The following is a 19,769-nucleotide window of genomic DNA, read 5'->3' as shown; positions in this document are numbered from 1 at the left end:
CACCAATGCTCTTTTTTATCTTTTTGTAAGGGTGGCATTCTGATCACCACTGTAAGGGGAGCTTTTTACCCACTAATTGCTAATGTAGGGGACATCCCTCCCACTGATGTCAATTAATTAATTTTACCAATCGGTTCCCCAAGACAAAAAAGTTATTTCAAAGATTCCTCTGACGTAAAAATGTTGAAAAGTTGACTGCTCTAGAGGAACCCTAGTTTAGAAGAGTTGGTATAATGGTAAGTGATCAGAGTCTTATCAAACAACAACCCACAGTATTAGTAATAATCTGTCCCTGCCATCATGCCCTAGAGCTTGATGACTATGCTCTGAATGTAAGCAGTGGTCCTCTTTGCTGCAGTCCAGCATGTCCCCTGTACGTCAGGGCTACAGTCATCAGCACAACAAAGCATATGTTCCCTGTTGAGCAGACGCCTCTATCTCTGACTCATTGGAGGTATGACAGAGTGGGGTATTGAGTGGGCTACTATGTAAAAACACATTAAAAAATGTAATGAATACATAACTGAGTTAATTGGGGAGATTTTATATCTGCCTACACTTCTGATGTATATTTTCTGTTTTCTTCCACCCATTTGTCACCACTGAAAGCAGAGTAAGTTTATTTGCACACAGTACCTCAGTCTGCATAATCTATCTCATTCACAAGTCTGTGATGTCTTACTTGGTCCATTCTTTCTGTGCTGGCAGCCATGACAGAAAGCTCTTGAATTTGTTTATTCACACTTGTTTTATCTGTTTCCATGTGCTGTCATGTAACCTTTGGGGCTTGAAAGATGGATGATGGAGTTCAAGGCCATGAGCAGGTTGAGGTCACTGGTGTCACTGGATTTCATTAACTATATCACTTCACGAAAAAGGACTCTACAAAGGTCACCTCAACTCAGCACGGCTAGATGTGTGATGAGGGAACGGAGAGGTGAATATAATTACACTTTGTTCAGCTTTATATAAATATGTCAATAGGAAATTAAAGGTGAATTTACCCTGTATATCTGTCAAATCATTTGTGAATCACCCTCTTTGTTGAATAATACTTTTAGTGGTGAATATCTGTTCACTTTCATTAAAATTGTAAAATAATGTAACAGTGTTATAATCCAAGTATAGACAACTTTATTAGCAATCTGGATTCAAACAATCTAATACTGTATTATTTTAAAGGTATATACCTATCAAGAATATGCATTTATTTAATATTATTAAGAATTAGTGTAGGTGATATGCTACTTGTCAGAGTATTTAGTGAGTAAAAACAATTATGTATTTCGTTCATTACATTTGGTTTGTGCCAAAATTAATTACAGGTTTGTAATAATGAAAAACATATTTCTCTATATGTACCAATATATCCCGTGACTATGACCTCATCTACATGACCTAGAGGCACTTATTGCTATCCCTCCAGTAAAACAGTATTCACAGTTAGGTATACTTGAGCCAGCTTAGTTAAAATCCCATTAATGGATAAGTTCACCTTTTGACCAATAAAGGATAAGTTCACCTTTTGCAGGTAAAAAAAATGTGCATTTATTATTTTTGCTTGCAGGAGCCCGTAAAGCATTGCACCAGTAATCAGCAGACCACTGGTGTCATGCAGGTCTCCCGCAGACTTGTCCGTAAATCTGCTTGCCCATATAGGATGTATGGGCAAGCAGATATACTGACAGGAAAAATCAATGAACTACCACGGCGTTCCACAGCACCCGTGGTAGTCCACTGAGAACTACAAGCCAACAGCCGCTAAGCCTTTCGGGACTGGTAGTTTATTCATTCATTCACAGAACACTGTGACAGAATGACTAGGCCATGTGGGCAGAGCTCCCTGTTTTTAAAAAGTGACAGCTAGCATGGGGAACTTCTCCTGTACTTCTATCATGGGAAGGGGGGAGGCAGCACCCTAAAATCGGGTGGAACATGTAACATGTTCCCATAGGTGAACTTATGCTTTAACTTACTGGAATGTTGTTATATTGTAGGAGGAAAATAAACCATACATGGTGAGCATACATACATAGACAAAGTGCTGAGAAATACACACAATAACCCAGCTCTGCAAGACAAGAGGGTCCAACACATATCTTGTGATGATGTCATTCAATGCAGTATTTAGTGAAGTCAGGAAAAGTAGAGAAACACAGAATTTTTACTGTAGCATACTCATAAAGTAATGGGGCCTCATAGCAAACAAGGATCACTGACCTTTCAGACTTAGTGAACCTATAGTATAGCTGTACCTGTACGGAGATTTGGGATAATGACTACAGCTTAAAGTAGAACCTTACTCAAACTTGAGAAGAGTTTGTAGTTTCCTCATACTGTATATTTGCAAATATATGCAACTTAAACCTCTGTTTGTATTAAAATCATTTACCGTGCTAGTAGGGCAGAGTGTCCTCTATACTATGTATGTTCTTATTGTAAACTTGGCAATAAGCTGAACTTTTCACTTGTGTGCATTTCCAAAATCATAAGGCATGCTGACAATGGTTTCCCAGGTGAGGTGGAAATTCCCATTTTAACACCTCCTCCCCCAATGGTTGCTAAACCTGACATATTACTCTAGGAAAATAATATAAATTACATGGAACACTTTGAACTCTCCAACTGGGCAAAAATATTACCAAAATTGCCAATCAAAATGCTTAGAAGAACTTGATGACTGTTTCAAGCATCACTTGCTACAATTGTGTTGTTTAAAGCATGCAACCTAACTCAAGGTTGGTCAAATGGATTTCCTTAAATACTGAAAAATGGTTACACAAACTCATCGGTATAAAGTATAATACAACCTTTGATTCATATGTAAGTCCATGTGCTTTTTGCTAATTTTAAGAAAATTGTGTAAATGTTTGCTATGCTTTAACCCCGTTCGAATACCTTTTTGTTGCTGTCTCCCTCAAATTCCTAACTCCTTATGCTCTTTATTCTACTTCATGGATACCCAAATCACCTGATCACAAGAATATGCCCTCATCTGTTATGGTTTCCAACCATCCAGACAATGAAATGTTGCTGAAAAATTATAAAGTATCTGCCTACAAGAAACAATAGTTCTCAAGAGAGGAAGCATTGACCAATCGATTTAAGCAAGTAAAAAATAAATAAATACTGATGTGAGAATCCTATTTTACCTCTTAGAGTAACAAACTAAATGCATTTTCTGTGACCCCTGACCTTTGAACAGAAACCTAATTTTTCTGAGGGAAATATTTAACAATGTTCTTCAACCCTGAACTAGCACTGGGCAAAGCAAATAAATAATAATCTTGGGACTTCATTAATTTTTCATATATTTTCATTTTGGCCACTGCACCCTCTTACCCTGGTCGATAGATCAAGCTGCTATCATACATTTAACACCTGGGGCTATGTCTCTGGTCTCTAGGGAAAGTAACTGGCTCACTGACTCCAGCTAGATGAGATGCTGGTTTACAATTGTTTAAGGACTAGAACTCATGTTATTGTTTTTTTGGGGTTTTTTTTTTTTACTGTTGTACTCTCACATTAACATATTTAGCATACTGAAACTATTTTGGTTATAAATTCATTCACAACATTATTTTAGCAACTTTTATAACATGATATTGTTTTATGTTGTACTATACTATCAACTTCAACCATAAAAACAAGACATATTATTTTCAGAACTTCACCCAGCTGGAAGATTCAATTTGCATTAACAACAAAAAAGGTTCCTGATCACAAAAGGAAACCTGATAACTCCCTGAATTGAAATTCTTTGTATTTCTTATAAATATAAGAAGCTGTTAATATTTGTGCTTCCAGACGCTTTCTTAAAGCAGTCTACTGAGCCTGCTGCAATCAATTACAGTGAAAGATTACTCAACATTTTCATGGCTTTTACAGTAAAGATTACTTTCCATATATGCAAATTAATCCTCTGTTCTACCAGTTGCAGGCAGTGGCTTGTGCCTTTTTTTTGTGATGGTAAATATTTAAGCTGAATTTTCTCTATGAACCATTTATATACAGTACTTGTACACAGTGATATATCTGTTCACATTATGTTGTAATTCTTCAATCAGACATTATCTTCATATTACAGACATTGGGGTTGATTTACTAAAGCAGTAGAGCATGCTCACTTTGCAAAATGAATTTTCAGTTTGCAAGGGAATTTTCATGCAGGTTAGTGAATAAAGTGAAACCTCGATCATCCTATTACGTTCAAGCAAAACATTTTTTTTTTAGTTTTTCTTGCAGATGATTTAGTAATTTCAGCAAAGTGAATTTTAAACATAATCCTAAAGTTAAGTGAAAATTCCCTTGCAAAGTGGACATGCTTTTATCCTTAAGTAAAGCAATCATATTATGTTATATTTCACAGTAATTAATATCTACATTGAAACAAAAAGTTGATGCATTCCCTTTCATAGTAGGCATATTCTTTTAAAGCATTCTTATCTATATAAGCAACCCATACCAATAAGCGAATATGTTATCTTGTGGTTAAGGGGATTTAAAGTTTTTTGGAATATCTTCTGTATTTTATGTTTAGGAGTGAAATATTTAAAAATATTGTTTTTAGTCATGTCAAACGAAATATTGAGCATCAATGTTTCATATTTACATTTTTGAGCAGAATGTGATCTAGGCACCTTATGTATTTGTCAGGCTGTTTTTAGCTCTGCTGGAAAAATATTGTTGTGTACAGAGGTCAGTAACTGAAGCTCAAATTATTACATATAACTATGGCATAAGGATGAAGCGAGCGCTCATAGTTCAGCTGCTGGAACACTCTAAGGAATCACTGGACCTTTAAGCAAGAATAATAATATATAGTGCAGCGCTGGTGTATTAATTAAAAAAGAACATGCTAAAATGAATACAAATAAATAGTTCATAAAGTCCTTCCACAATTAAGTGACCATAGGTGTATGAAGGTCTTCCTCCTTATAAAGGTGACTGGTATCAGATAGAAAAAATGCGCACTCACCGACCGCACATTTTAAATGCGCCTTTGTGCACTCTTATGCGGATGACCAGCCAGACATGCAGATCCTAAGGACACATGGACCATCCCTCTCAAATACTGACATCGGCCTCGGGTGCAGTACCTCCAGGTATATAGAGCCCTTTCGTTCCAAAAGATAGGCAGGCAGGGGTCCCCCTCCTGGTTTCAGGTACCCCAGAAATGGTAGATGCAGATCTGAAACCCTCCAGAAAGAGGGTCAAGAAAGAGGGAATGCCAATAGTGTAGTAGGTTCAAGAACTTTATTGGATCAACAGTAATTAGGCCAGGGTTGCATGTACCCACAAATACCGTTAGCCGTCAAGCAGACTGGTAAATATGAAATCAAACATGTACTAACCCGGCAAAGATCAAAGACCACCGGACCTCCTCGTGGTCCCAGTGGTTAGGAAGTCACACTTGCTACTGGCTCCTCCTGAGGCCTTTCGTGCCACAGCACTTCATCAGATGGCATCCAACTTCCTAACCACTGGGACCACGAGGAGGTCCGGTGGTCTTTGATCTTTGCCGGGTTAGTACATGTTTGATTTCATATTTACCAGTCTGCTTGACGGCTAACGGTATTTGTGGGTACATGCAACCCTGGCCTAATTACTGTTGATCCAATAAAGTTCTTGAACCTACTACACTATTGGCATTCCCTCTTTCTTGACCCTCTTTCTGGAGGGTTTCAGATCTGCATCTACCATTTCTGGGGTACCTGAAACCAGGAGGGGGACCCCTGCCTGCCTATCTTTTGGAACGAAAGGGCTCTATATACCTGGAGGTACTGCACCCGAGGCCGATGTCAGTATTTGAGAGGGATGGTCCATGTGTCCTTAGGATCTGCATGTCTGGCTGGTCATCCGCATAAGAGTGCACAAAGGCGCATTTAAAATGTGCGGTCGGTGAGTGCGCATTTTTTCTATCTGATACCAGTCCCCTTTATAAGGAGGAAGACCTTCATACACCTATGGTCACTTAATTGTGGAAGGACTTTATGAACTATTTATTTGTATTCATTTTAGCATGTTCTTTTTTAATTAATACACCAGCGCTGCACTATATATTATTATTATTACATATAACTGAATAAGTGAAAAGAGTACATCCTCCTTCACCTATCCTCCTGTATGTGAACCTTAAGGGCAAAGAGAAAGAAAAGAGAAATGTGCTGTGCACTTTATAATGCACTGCAAATCTTGCATCATGGGTTTATCCTGGTGTAAGTGCTTATTATTACATAAAATTGTTATATAAATATTCAAAAAATATTATATCCAATCTAAATATATATAAATAAATTTGACCCAAAATCATAGATTTAGGAGTTTTTAAAGGTAAATATTAAAGTTTTATATATAATATATATATATATATATATATATCTATATCTATATATATATATATATATATATATTTATGTGTGTGTTATTGTTTTATTTATAATATGTTGACATCCTTCTAAATATTTGGAGTTTAGCAATGTGTTCCCCATCACAAATAGCCACAATTAACTGAAAAACCTAATATTAAATAATAAATGAAGATGAATTTAGAAACAGGATTCACGTAAAGAACACTAAATGCCACATTTCTTAAGCTCATCTAAGAGAAAGCCATTATTGTGTCAGATGAGGATCTACTCTAAGAATTCCCAAAGGGCTCAATTGGAGAATTTAGTCAGATATGCTTCAAAGGATGTGACATGATAAAACCGCTTTTCTTTTGAGGTCCATGGTGCTCTTACAGGAATGATTCTGTGGTTTTAAATACTGTGTTGTAGTTTAGCCCCCCTTTAAAAAAAAATGTTGGCATTTTTATTACAACTGGTTTTACAGGGGCCTGCACTTCACTTATGACCTTCAAAGAGCTTATATGCTGGTACTCTTTGCACACAGAGGTTGTAAGATCAATGGGAGGGAGCTAAGATAATACGCAATTGTTTGATCAGTGCCAATTTAAATTGCAAAATACACATGAACTGCTTTCAACAAACCATTTAAACCAGTTGCAACAACACATTCATTATGCAATGAGTGTGATTTCACAACAGTGAATTAACATTAAGAAAAACACATTGAGATAGTTTCATTGTCACTGATGTGTGATAATGGGTGCAATATTGAAAAACGATCTCTATAACATATAAAGGAAAGGTATACAATTAAGAAAGTATAACTTTTCACTTGGACAGTTGTTTCTCAAATTGTTTAAAATGAAAAAATATGATTCTAGGGCAGATTTTCCAGAATGTGAAGAATGGAATAATAGAATTGTTGCTCATGGCATCCAATGATATGGCACTTTTCATTGGCTAATATGCATAAAAAAAGGATTAGAAACATAGCTGGGTCCTGCTGGTGACACAAAGGGGTTTATTTACTAAAGCTGGGGAGTCCAAAATCAGACTCCCTTCTGCATAGAAACCAATCAGCTTCCAGGTTTCATTGCCAAAGCTTCATTGAACAAGCTGAGGTTAGAAGCTGATTGGTTTCTATGTAGAAGGGAGTCTGATTTTGGACTCTCCAGCTTTAGTAAATAAACCCCAAAGTTTCCATTGGTACCATCATCTTCCTTTAAAAAAATCAGCAGCCATAGGTGCTGCAGGCCACATTCAGTTTAAGGATACACAGAATAGAGAGAATATTGAACTGAGTGCTGAGGTATTGAACATTAGAATTTTGAAGTGTTTCCTTTGAAAACAGCAAGATAGATTAAACAGATTTAGATTGCTTTTGGATTATCTTTTGCTTGGAAAGATTATTGCTAACCTTCTGCTTTAATATATTTCAGTTATTGAATATTATTCAATAGGCGAATGGTTTGCATACCAAAAGAATAATTACTTACTAATGATAAACCACTTCTTAGGGAACTAAAGTAGTCCGGGAATTGGCGGTGGAAATTTAAGAAACTTAATGTAAAAAGAGGAAGTTGACAATGGAAATAAGTGAAAACATCAGCAGGAAGAAAAAGAATAAAAGAAAAATAATGAGAAACAAAAAGATAAGGGGTGAGAAAAAGATAAAGTAAAAAAAATAGAAATAAAATTAATGAAAATAATAATATTATTGAAAAGAAATGAGTAGGAATACCAATCATCTTGCTGTGTAATTATGTGTGGACATGGTCCATGGGGCTGGCCTCCCCTGGTTCAATGCAGGTGCAGCCTCTGAAACTCATGGAGACACCAAGCTTTTAAGACTGACCCTAAGACAGACCTAACATGACCAACTGGCTTTCAACCCTCCATCCTTGCAAAACAGGTCAGTGGAAGTATGAAGTGGAAGTATGAGCGTTGGGATCCCTATATATATATATATATATATATATATATATATATATATATTAGAAAAGTGGAAATAAACCCATCAATTTAACCATTTCTCAAAACAGTTACATTCAAAGCATGCCATGAATGATACCTCTGACAGTTGTCAGTGTGTTTATGTCAGCTCTCAACCAAACTATCAAGCCATCAATTGGCTAAAGTCATAGCTGATCATACATTCAGCACCACGGCAACTGTAGATCAAACAGAGTCAAACATGGCAGCCTCCTTGACTGTAAAGGATAGGAGGGTTTAGCTCCACTTTAACATTTTTCAACTGCCAAGAGGTAGCATTTCTTCCAGTGTTTCAAAATTCTAAATGCATAACTATTGTACAGTGATGCAGTTTTCATGTAAAGTCAAAAGATAAACTTACAGGCAACTTCTAGTGATGCATTACGACTCATGGCTTCTCCAAGGTAGTTCCGTGCAACACATACATAATTCCCCTCATCTGGCTTACTCCGACGTCCGTGAACAATACGTAAGAAAAATAAAGATCCGCTGGGGAGCAGCATTCGGTGGGAGCGTGGGTCATCTTTATCTGTCTCTACTCGTTCAAGATCTTTGTACCATTCTATGGTGGGCACTGGTCTACCTTCTGCTTTACAGTTCAATGTTGTGGGCTCTCCTTTAGAAACAATGACATCTGATGGATGTTCCACTATCCGAGGAGGAAAGTCTTCCTGGCGGAGACGAGATCCTAGAAAAACAGAGCAAACATTTTGTATTTATAATAATAGTTTAACACAAAAAGAGGTCAATACTATTTGCACACAAATATAAATATGTAATTGCCTGATTTGATAAAGAAAAACTACCGCCATAAACACAGTACAGCACTTGGCACACTTGAATGATGGCATATTCATGTGCAAGCTCCACCTACATGTATAAAGCAATTATTTTACAATGAATTAATGTTGGACTGTGCTGTTGGAAACAGTATGCTGTTTGGTGTGTACAGTATGTATGACATATTTTAACTGTCCCAACCACCTAACAAAATAAAGGAGAGATGGCTTCATGTCTCTTGAACTGTAGTGAGTCTAATACCTCCTGTGAACAGCCCTACATCCTCCTTTCCTATTGGATAATTTGTTGATTTAGCAACAAATGTCCAGAGGGGTCAAAAGAGGAAAACAAATGGAATAAAAATGCATCACAATTTAGATATTTTTATGATTATTAATGCTTTAGGCACTGGACCACAAATGTCATTATGGCAAATACAGCCCTGTATATAAATATATATTTTAGGTTCAGTAGTTAAAGAAGACATCCAGGAAAACTGGGAACCACTCAGTGATTTTCTTGGTATAGATAGCAGTAATTACAGTTTTCACACAGAGCCATCTGCTGGACTTCAGTATGCCAGTATAACCAAATAAGCATCCCTCTATTGTTTACCAAAAAGCTTAGGACTTGGGGTACCAACTAGTTGAGTGATTTACATTTTTTTCTGTAAGGAGACCCTTTTCATAATACATAGTATATTGTTTATTAAAATAAAACAAACTGACATAAGGGTGGCCATGGATTGAGATAGATCATTCTTAAAATGCCTAGTATGAGACCTGTCATAGTTGTTGGTTGATGCTGACAATTTGTAAATATCTCCATGTTAATGATCATTATTGGCCTTCAGAACTTCAGAAATAGTCTGATTATTGTAAGAAATACTTGAAGTTACACATATATAAACAACATACATATGGTACGTAGGACAAGGCACACTCAAAAATCACATTTCCTAAGGACTAACATGTAAAAAGCTAAATTTGAAGTAATTTATGATAGTCTAGGGAAACATTTCTCCATATGCAGTTAATTTACACATTTTGCAATGGTGATAATAATCATATCAACACATTTCAATATTCTTTCATTTTGAATGCCTCTCTGAAACATAATGTTTAATTAAAAAAAATCTAGATGCCAATTTATATAATATAAATGTCTAACTTGAATGGAATTGATTATTTACAGTACAGTGCCAGTAATAAACAAGAAAATGGAAGATACATGTACAGTCTCACTTAAAGCCCAACACTGCTAAAAACCGATATATATAATAGCTTCATTGTTTGTGATTGTTTGCCTTCTATCTTTCTGAGATTCTAGTGGCAACAATTCCTTGTTCAGTTTTGGTGCAACAACCATGACAAGGCCAAACAGGGGTGTCATGCTTCTCTGATATATTCCTTATAATGAAGAATATACAAATTATGGGGGAATGCAGCTGTGAGAGCATGATATCTTTCCTGTGGCCTTTAGGGGGCTGACTGAAGCAAAATCTACTCTCAACACCTCAGGGTCTGAAGTATATAAATGACCAGGCTGTGATTCAACCAACCACTGCCCCATCAAAGCAGAAATGTTAGTTTTGGGTAGATATATGAAAAGAACTAAAGTAGTCTTGTCACTAGAATATATATTATGCTATTAATTTTACCTCTACTGTGCTGGTGAATCAATGAGCTTCATTAATGCCCTTCACAAATGGGCATTACAAGGGAATATGACTAGTTGAAGGAATGGACAAATATGCAAGTCCTGATAGTCTGGACAATTGTTATTGTTACTTAGTAACCTGTCTGAGGAGTGGAATGGAACACAGAGCCCCTAAAGCGGGAAGCAGAAGCACTCACCATCCAACAACCATCTGTCCATAGTCAAATAAACAAGAAACTGCAGAAGTAGTGCAACAGTGCATGTAAAGATCAGGTAGCAGACACAAGACTCCCTTTCCTGTATTAAGAATAGGAAGCAACCCAGCTGTTACATAGGTCTTGGGAGGACAGTCTGGGGGGGCATAACTTGCTCTAATTATTACTAAACTGTACCATCCTTTGTAAGATTCCCCGCAAAGCGTAACTTGCTGCAGTGAACCATCTGTCATCAATATTAAATCAACACTATCTCTTTTCTTTTAAAAATTCACAACATCCACCGACTACTTACATTTCTCAAGGTAATAAAAATATTTCACATACACAGAGACTGCACAAATCAAGTTGCTCAAAAAGCAAGTTAAATAGTATTATTGATAACTATAAAAATAATGTATAAATAAACACAACATAATTAAAGGAAATCTTACAGAAATATATCATTATATAAAATAAGTTCACATAGCTAAGTAGAATACACTTTAAGTTTAAGTAATATTAAAACATAAGTGGTAATAAAACATAATTTTGCCTAATATTATGTTATTTACCATTTAAAAGTAAGGAATGACAGTTGGCAGTATACTATGGGATTAGTGGATGGGTAGTCAGTTGTTAGCTAAGGTACATTTGTGGTATGGATACTGAGGCCCAGTACGCAGCTACATGTTGTTGTCCAGCTTGAAAAAAGCTCATATAAACTCACTCACACATTGCAACAGGTGTGTTTTGATACACAAAAATGCATATTACGTAGCATCCAATTGTGTTTAATGGGTCCGTTGCATTGATGCATTGCAGAGTGCCATGCAAAAATTGTTCAGGTATGTCTATTCAAGTGTCAATGTGCATCAAGGGGTCCATACAGGCACACGTGAATGCATAATTTCATTTTCTACAAGTGCATGGTTACTGAAACCCACAACAGGCCATTTGAGTTCAGATTAGCTACATTTGGAAAGAGGCAGGTTCTTCCAACATTTTGCTAGATGGTTAGTATCGAATTCAAGAAAATGCACAATGAACTTGCACATTGACGAATGGACAAAAATAACACATGAAAGCAGAAATGCATAGGTGTTAGGCCAGTCCAAATGTTGGGCCTTCCTAGAATGATATAGTGCAAAGAGCAATAAAACAGAAACAGACTTTCATCTGACACCATATACTAAACTTCAAAGTCAGATTCACAGCAGTTTAACACATTATGCATTGCATTATGATGCACGGCATTAAGGCAGCCCATTCATTTGAATGGGCAGCCTAGTGCACCCCAATCAGATCTGCTGCTTTGTTGTTAGTGCATCACAATGCATGGTAGCTCGCAGTGAATGGCACTGCAGTTCACCAACACACATAACGTTCATTACCATGTGTGGCATTAACATGAGCATTACTGCAGTGCACTTGTGTAAATGGTCCCTTTCAGTTGATTTCTGATTTTTTTTTGCTGCTATTTCAGTGCTTGTTTCATTTTATTTGAAAATGCAAGATTCACTTTGCTGACAACTCCCACCCCTCAAATAAAAAACACCTAGGACCCAGCCACATCTCTCCAGTGCAGGAAAGAAATGTTAACCTTACCTGGCAGGGACTGTATCTTTTGGAACTCATGACGTCACAAGAAACACCAGTAGTAACAATGATGCCATTGAGGGAACAACTGTAGAAAATGTGCTCACCAAGAGCAGAGATGAAATGGACAGCTGCCCTTGTAGGCACTGCGTGCTGGAACATGCAGTTCCATGCAAGGTTCCAATATACCCTGATCAAGTGAAACAAGTACACATGATGTACACATAACATGGAATAAGAACAGAGTACATCTAAATGGAGCCCAAAATTGCTCCTTGGTAAGGAGCCCTCTTAAGCCTATTTCAGTATTTTGTCTTTTATTTCAGGCTTATACTAGGGATTTAGCTGCAGACTATTTTTACATTTCCGTGCACAGTGCATCTCCTGATAACACTTCCAAGGTATTATCCATCTGAATGGTCACATGGAACAAATGCAGTCACTATAGACTCATTCAATCTAATGGGAAATCCAATTGCATGATTACATACCGCTCTCAAGAAAAAAGATAAGGGCAGGTGTACTGTGAATTCCTATTAGAACTAATGACACTCCTATAAGTTTGGAGCAACCTTACCATAAAGTGAAACCAACTGGTTCTGATATACTTTATGGGTATCTAATGACTTCTATCCTGTTTAAAACAGCGAAGATGGAATGTGACCTGTATAAAACATGGTTTGATTCCACAAAGTTTAGAACTGCATAGATGAAACCATCCAGAACGAAACAATGAGATAGCTGAGACATTCCACTGCACAAACTGAGAACAGCGAGGACATCCACTCAGTCTACCAAACAGAACCAGCTGCCTTTCCTATGGAGCCACGTAATTGAAAGTAGAGTATTTACCAGTTCACCAGCCTAATAGATACAGTATTTAACTCAGTTCAACGCTCTCCCACTTCCCTCACCTCTATTTAAATGGTAATGCTCCTCTTTTGAATGGATAGGAGCTCCCGTGTTTAAAATAATTGAGTGTCTCTTTAAATTTCCATTCCCTAGCTGTCACACCGTGTAAAAGGCGGTATGACTAAATAATAAATTGAATGCCAAATGGATATCCATAATGATACACTTTGGCTCTCTACTGTCCTAAAATGGAGAACATTTTAAGGCAAAGTATTGATAATGTCACGGAGTCATGAAGTGCTTTTAAATGTCATAAAGAGGCAATATGTTATGGACATCAACATGGGGAAGTAAAATACATAATGCATAGAAAGGAAGTCATTTTGGGAAATGGATGCAAAGGAATAGGTAATTTTCAAGTATGTCACAAAGAAAATGTGTACACTATTCATGATATTTTATAATTGTATATTTTTCAAGAACTTTAAGAAGACTTCCTGTGCTACTGTATACTATTCTTCTTCCAGGTCCTTTAACTACATCAAGGCCCTGACTGGGGACAGTAAAGTTTGGTCTGTTTCCCAGAGTACAGGTGGTGCACATGTGAGCTAGTGTCACCTATAAACCCTAAGAGAGGCCTGACATGGAACATATGGTTGGTAGGACCATGCATGATGAGATGAAAATGACTGTACAATACAAGCAACCAAACCTTTAGAAAGAGACTGTGTATTCAGGTGACTTAGAAAAAAATTTTAAAAATTGCAAATTCAAAAAAGCCTTGCATGTTATAGAGAAGTCAAATCCTAGCTTTCAGCCAGGCATTGCTATATCACGACAGTCCACTCTGGTGAGTCAGGGAATCCCTGTGTATAATGCAGGAAAGTTATTCCCCAACACACCCAGAGCTTCTTGCTATCTTTTACATACAGAAAGAATGGTGTGATTGGATATTTCTAAGTAAGTTCCCACAGACACCAGCTTTGGAAGTCTGAATGTGATAGGTGATAACAGAAGTTGAAAATAGTTACAAAAGCACAGGCTTCAGGAAATTTACATTGAGTGACCTTGAGGGATGCTTTTTGGTTTCTTGCTGCCTTGGATTACATAGAAAACAAATTAGGGTGAACTGAGCAGACTTTCTGATTTTAGTTGAGTTTCAGTGTTTGCTGGAAGCATTAGTAGCTGACTGATTTTCATTACTTGCCTGGCAATGTAAAAATGTTTGGTTGGTTTGTGAATAAGCCTCTGATCACCCAGCCTTATTTATGTCACAGAAATATAATTTAACTAAACTGTGGTATTGTGTGAATTGTTATCTGGGTACAATTATAGCACCAACTGATTTAAAATTTTGTGTGTAATTGTTCCAGAAAAGTAACTGATTGCTAAGGATTTCAATTGCTTTATAGCAAGTTGCCAATATAGTTCAGCTGTTTGAATGAAGATATTCTGTAATCAGACATTGTCTGTTCAGTTTAGTTCTCTATGTTATGGAGTTTCAGTTCTATTGCAGCCAAATAGTCCCAGATTGTGCTGTGACCTTTGTAAACTATAAACCCAATCCCAGCATTGCTTGGAAATGTCTAGCAAGGATGGATCAAGTTAGGGGCCCCATAGGGCGAACAATGTATTCATCCAGCAGGCAGAGCTGTCTTGGAAGACTGGTAGCTGAATGCGATTGCAGTAGCCACAGTAGGGGAGTTATCATCAGAAACTCTAATGTGGTTGTTTCTCCAGTTTTGTTATAGACTTATCAAATGAAAAAGAACAGACAAGGGGGCACTCTCATCGTGCAGTACCATGGTAAAACATGTATTTATTGAAAAAAGAAGATATATACTCACAAACCAGAGCTTTTAGCTCTGAGGAAGGGGGTTTAGCTCCCGAAACGCGTCAGCTCATGCGCATCATCAGACACAGATGTACTGTGACTGTGTTTGTGGACCACATATACTGCTTTTAATCACGCTGGTTTGTGAGTATATATCTTCTTTTTTCAATAAATATGTGTTTTACCATGGTAATGCACGATAAGAGTGCGCCCTTGTCTGTTCTTTTTCATTAGCGCTCAGATTTCCCGATCTTAGAAGGGCTGCACCTCTTCGGTTGGCATTTTGGCATCTTCTTGGTTGTATGAAGACTGGAGCGCTGGTTACGTTTGTTTATCTTTCATAGACTTATACAAGCTTCAGGATGATGTATCCATTTGATTGCATCCATGAAAATGTCGTCTTAAGAGCACCACACATGTTACAATATAACTGTACTCTGTTAGATCTACCAACTGATTTGCAGTATCATGGTCTGCCTTATTAGATACAAATGGATTTGATAAATTGGGTAGGTTGTCATACTATATTGATTTGGTAAATATAAAGTTGATTGTATCCAGGTTGTATGATCAAGGTGTAATGGGTATGTTGACCCTTAAATGAACTCCTTAAAGTTGACTTTTCAGTATATCTACAAGTCTGGAAGGATAAATTGCTGACATTTCACAATATTAATGTGTTACTAAACCCACAACAGTACAATCAGTCTGTATATGCAGTAAAGCACGCTTGTTATACTCACTGAGGAACCTAAGGGGTTAATAATCTGCATTGTGTAAAAATCTGTTTGATCTTTTCTTCTCTGCCCCTCCTCTTGTTTAAATGCCCATGCTGATAAGACAGACTGAACTGTGCCCTTCTGCACATGCTCAGTTTAGTGTGTATTGCTATAGAGGGTTTTTTTTTCTTGGGAGAGTGCATGTGTTCAGCACAGGGCCAATCAGCACTGACCAGACAGAGGTCAGGGGATTTCCATCCTCCTAGAGAAAACTCCTCCTACGAGCTTTAACCAGTGCTCAGCTGAAGTCACAAGACTGCTCTAACTGCTAATGAGAAAAGGTATTTAGCAGTTTATATTTACTAAAATAACTGCATTTCCATGTTCTGTGTACTGTGGGAGACCAGATATAGTGATTACAGGGTCCTGGGTTTAGTAACACTTTAAGCCACAGGATAATTTGCAAAAATGCTGTATCTGCTGCAGGCAGGAGGAAGCATTTTCTTAGTGACCACCCCATTCCTCTCCCTTTCCCAATCACCAGTGATTAGAATTCAAAATTGTAATGTTTGTACAAGAGCTGCAGAGGCACCAGGTTTACATGAGTTATCTCTGAGCCAGGGGTGGACTGACAACTCATGGGGCCCCCAGGCAATAGGGGATCATGGGGCCCCTGTGTCCTTGTCCACACTCAAACCACACCCAAAAAAGCCTATGAAAGGTACCAGGGGCATCTCATGGGGCTCCCTACTGACCCTGGGCCCTCGGGCAGTGCCCGAGCACCTGAATGGTCAGTCCACCCCTGCTCTGAGCCAACTTCTTAGCCTAGGAAGTGAATGTTTAACCTGAATGTTTGAACAAAGATGGTTTTGTACTTTTGGTGAAAAAAGCAAATGAAGGCATTGTCAGGGGGTCACTGCATACATTTAGCATGACAATATATATCAGATGCAAGCTTCACTCTAAATATACAGAATAACTTGCTAATGCAGTTAACAATATAGGAAATATAGGGATGTGGAGGCACAATTGAAGGTTGATTTTGTCTTTTACCTCTTCTACTGAACAATGGGAGATAGCTTTGAAGGAACAATTGAACGTGTATTTCATCTTTCAAATTTTCTACTTAACATTCAAAATATTAGACTTAATGTCCAAAAAATATATATTTATTCCTGTAGACAAATGAACCTTAATGGCTTAAACTTTAAATTGAAATCCCATATGTTGCTCACATCTAAGCTGTTATTGATGGACACAATCTGTATCTCTGAAGGAGACTGTAATACACAATCAGAATTTAATAACAATGAATTCACAGTAACAATTCCAGAGAAACATCTGTTACTGTTCAGAAGTTGTATAGCTGATTGAATAATGATTCAGAAATCTTCTTCATTTAGCATATTCACTGCACATCAAGCAGCTCTCTTCTCCCTCCAGTAAACTCACTATACAAAATGCCTTATGTTACTTCTCCTTCCCAAGGCAGAATTTCTCCCACTTTCTCCTTATGTAAAACACTACAGTGATTTTTCATGTCAGTCTTCAAGATGGTGCCCTGCATTAATAACTGGTACAGCCAGACATACACTCCGTGCCTTCTGGGTGTCCGAGTCAAGTATGAATCGGCGCCAACTCTGTCTTAGCTAAGGGCTCTATCTTCAACAAAGAAAACATTTACATGTAAGCAGTACTTGGTAAGTCACACAATGAGGTTTTATTTTTAATGGATGTATACAAAATAATACTGCTTAATAACACGGTGTTAGTGCGAATGCACCTGAACCTAATGTTGACTGGTCAGCTTCTGTTTGCTTGCTTGCCCTGGATTGCTAAATATAGAGACCTGGCTAGTTTGTATGGATCACATGGTTTCTCTTATGTTAATTTTATGATGCACTGGTAAGCATATTCATTGTGTCCACTGTATTCAGAGATCATTGTTACATAGTTACATAGTTAGTCTGACTGACACAGTTGATCCAAAGGAAGGTAACAAAAAATCCCACAGCAAATCATGATCCAATTTGCTCCTGCAGGGGAAAACAATTCCTCCCTTTATCCCCCGAGAGGCAATCGGATATTCCCTGTATCAATTTCACGTATAAATGTTAGTAACCAGTAATATTCTGTGTATCCAAGAAAGAATCCAGGCCTTTTTTTAAAGTAATCCACTGAGCTGGGCAGAACCAACTCTTATTGGAGTCTATTCCACATTTTCACAGCTCTTACTGTGAAGAAACCTTTCCGTGTTTGCAGATTAAATTTATTTTCCTCCAGACGTAAAAAGTAATCCTTGTCCTTTGTGATGACCTCAGGGTAAATAACTCTACACCGAGTTCACTATATGAAACACTGATGTATTTATACATGTTGATTATATCCCCCCCATAATCTCCTCTTCTCGAGAGAATAAATTGAGTTCCTCTAATCTTTCCTCATTGCTGATCTCCTCCATGCCTCTTATCAGTTTGTTTGTCCTTCTCTGTACTTTCTCCAGTTCCCTAATGTTCTTTTTATGAATTGGTGTCCAAAATTGAACTGCATATTCCAGATGAGGTGTTACTAATGATTTTTACAGGGATAGAATGATATCTCTCTCTCTGGAGTCTATACCTCTTTTAATACAAGAGAGGATTTTGCTCGCTTTAGAAACCGCAGCTTGGCATTGCATGCCATTATTAAGCTTGTGATCTACCAGAACCCCCAGATCCACCATTGATTCCCCCAGTTTTACTCCCCCTTGTATGTATGATGCATGCATATTCTTAGCTTCCAAGTGCATAACCTTACATTTATCAACATTAAACCTCATTTGCCACATAGTTGCCCAATTAAACAGTGCATTGAGGTCGGCTTGAAAGTTGGAGACATCCTGTAAGGACGGTATTCCACTGCATATCTTGGTGTCATCTACAAATACTGAAATGGTATTTTTAATCCCAAACCTTATATCATTTATAAATATATTAAAAAGTAAGGGTCCCAACACTGAACCTTGGGGTACACCACTGACAACCCCAGACCATTCAGAGTATGACTCAATAATCACTACTCTCTGAATACGATCTTTTAGCCAGTTTCCTATCCATTTACATACAGAGTTTTCCAAGCCTGTAGACTTTACCTTACACATTAGCCATGTGAGGGGAACTGTGTCAAACGCTTTTGCAAAATCCAAGTATGCCATGTCCACAGCCACCCCTCTAAAAGAACTCAGATTTGTTTGACAACTTCATCTTCTGTGTTTCATGAACCCATGCTGTCTGTTGCTTAAAATGTTTTTTTCCAGCAAGAGTTCATCTATGTGGTATTTTCTTAAACTCTCCAGTATCTTCCCAACTATAGAAGTTAAACTAACAGGTCTATAATTACTTGGTAAAAAATTTTGACCCCTTTTTTAAATATTGGCACCACATTGGCCTTACACCAATCCAGTGGTACTATGCCAGTCATTAAAGAGTCCCTAAAAATTAGAAACAATGGCTTTGAAATGGCAGAGCTCAATTCTTTAAGTACACATGGGTGTATGCTCTTGAATGTCAACACCTTTGTGCACAACCTTCACCCCCTGTGTGACATTAGCTTTTAATAATGAAGTATATAACTTCCTTATTAACATAATTATATAATTTATGAGTGATATTCTCATATTATGTCACCCTGCGATGTTAAATGTATGATTTCAATTGGCTGGAGGTAATTCAGTGGACGCTTATGCCTGGGTGGAGGCTGATGCACACAACCATGAAAGTGGTTCTGATTCTTACCGAGTGTCCCCAAAAAA

The 19,769-nt window shown here is 37.5% G+C and overlaps 1 protein-coding gene across 11 annotated transcripts in view; it reads right to left on the bottom strand.

Annotated features, from left to right (window-relative positions):
- The window catches only part of ROBO2 (roundabout guidance receptor 2), a 1,216,825-nt gene that overhangs the window by 475,491 nt on the left and 721,565 nt on the right, over positions 1–19,769 (bottom strand). For all 11 annotated transcript variants that reach the window (XM_089682904.1, XM_089682898.1, XM_089682906.1 and 8 more), the window contains exon 2: positions 8,704–9,030. In XM_089682904.1, coding sequence (XP_089539030.1) covers positions 8,704–9,030 — 327 coding nt within the window. The remainder of the gene's footprint in view (positions 1–8,703; positions 9,031–19,769) is intronic.

The sequence above is a fragment of the Staurois parvus genome, unplaced genomic scaffold (assembly GCF_062004578.1).
Source record: "Staurois parvus isolate SC_StPar_1 unplaced genomic scaffold, SC_StPar_1.0 ptg000299l, whole genome shotgun sequence".
NCBI classification, from domain to species: Eukaryota; Metazoa; Chordata; class Amphibia; order Anura; family Ranidae; genus Staurois; species Staurois parvus.
This window is presented reverse-complemented; position numbering and strand designations above follow the sequence as displayed.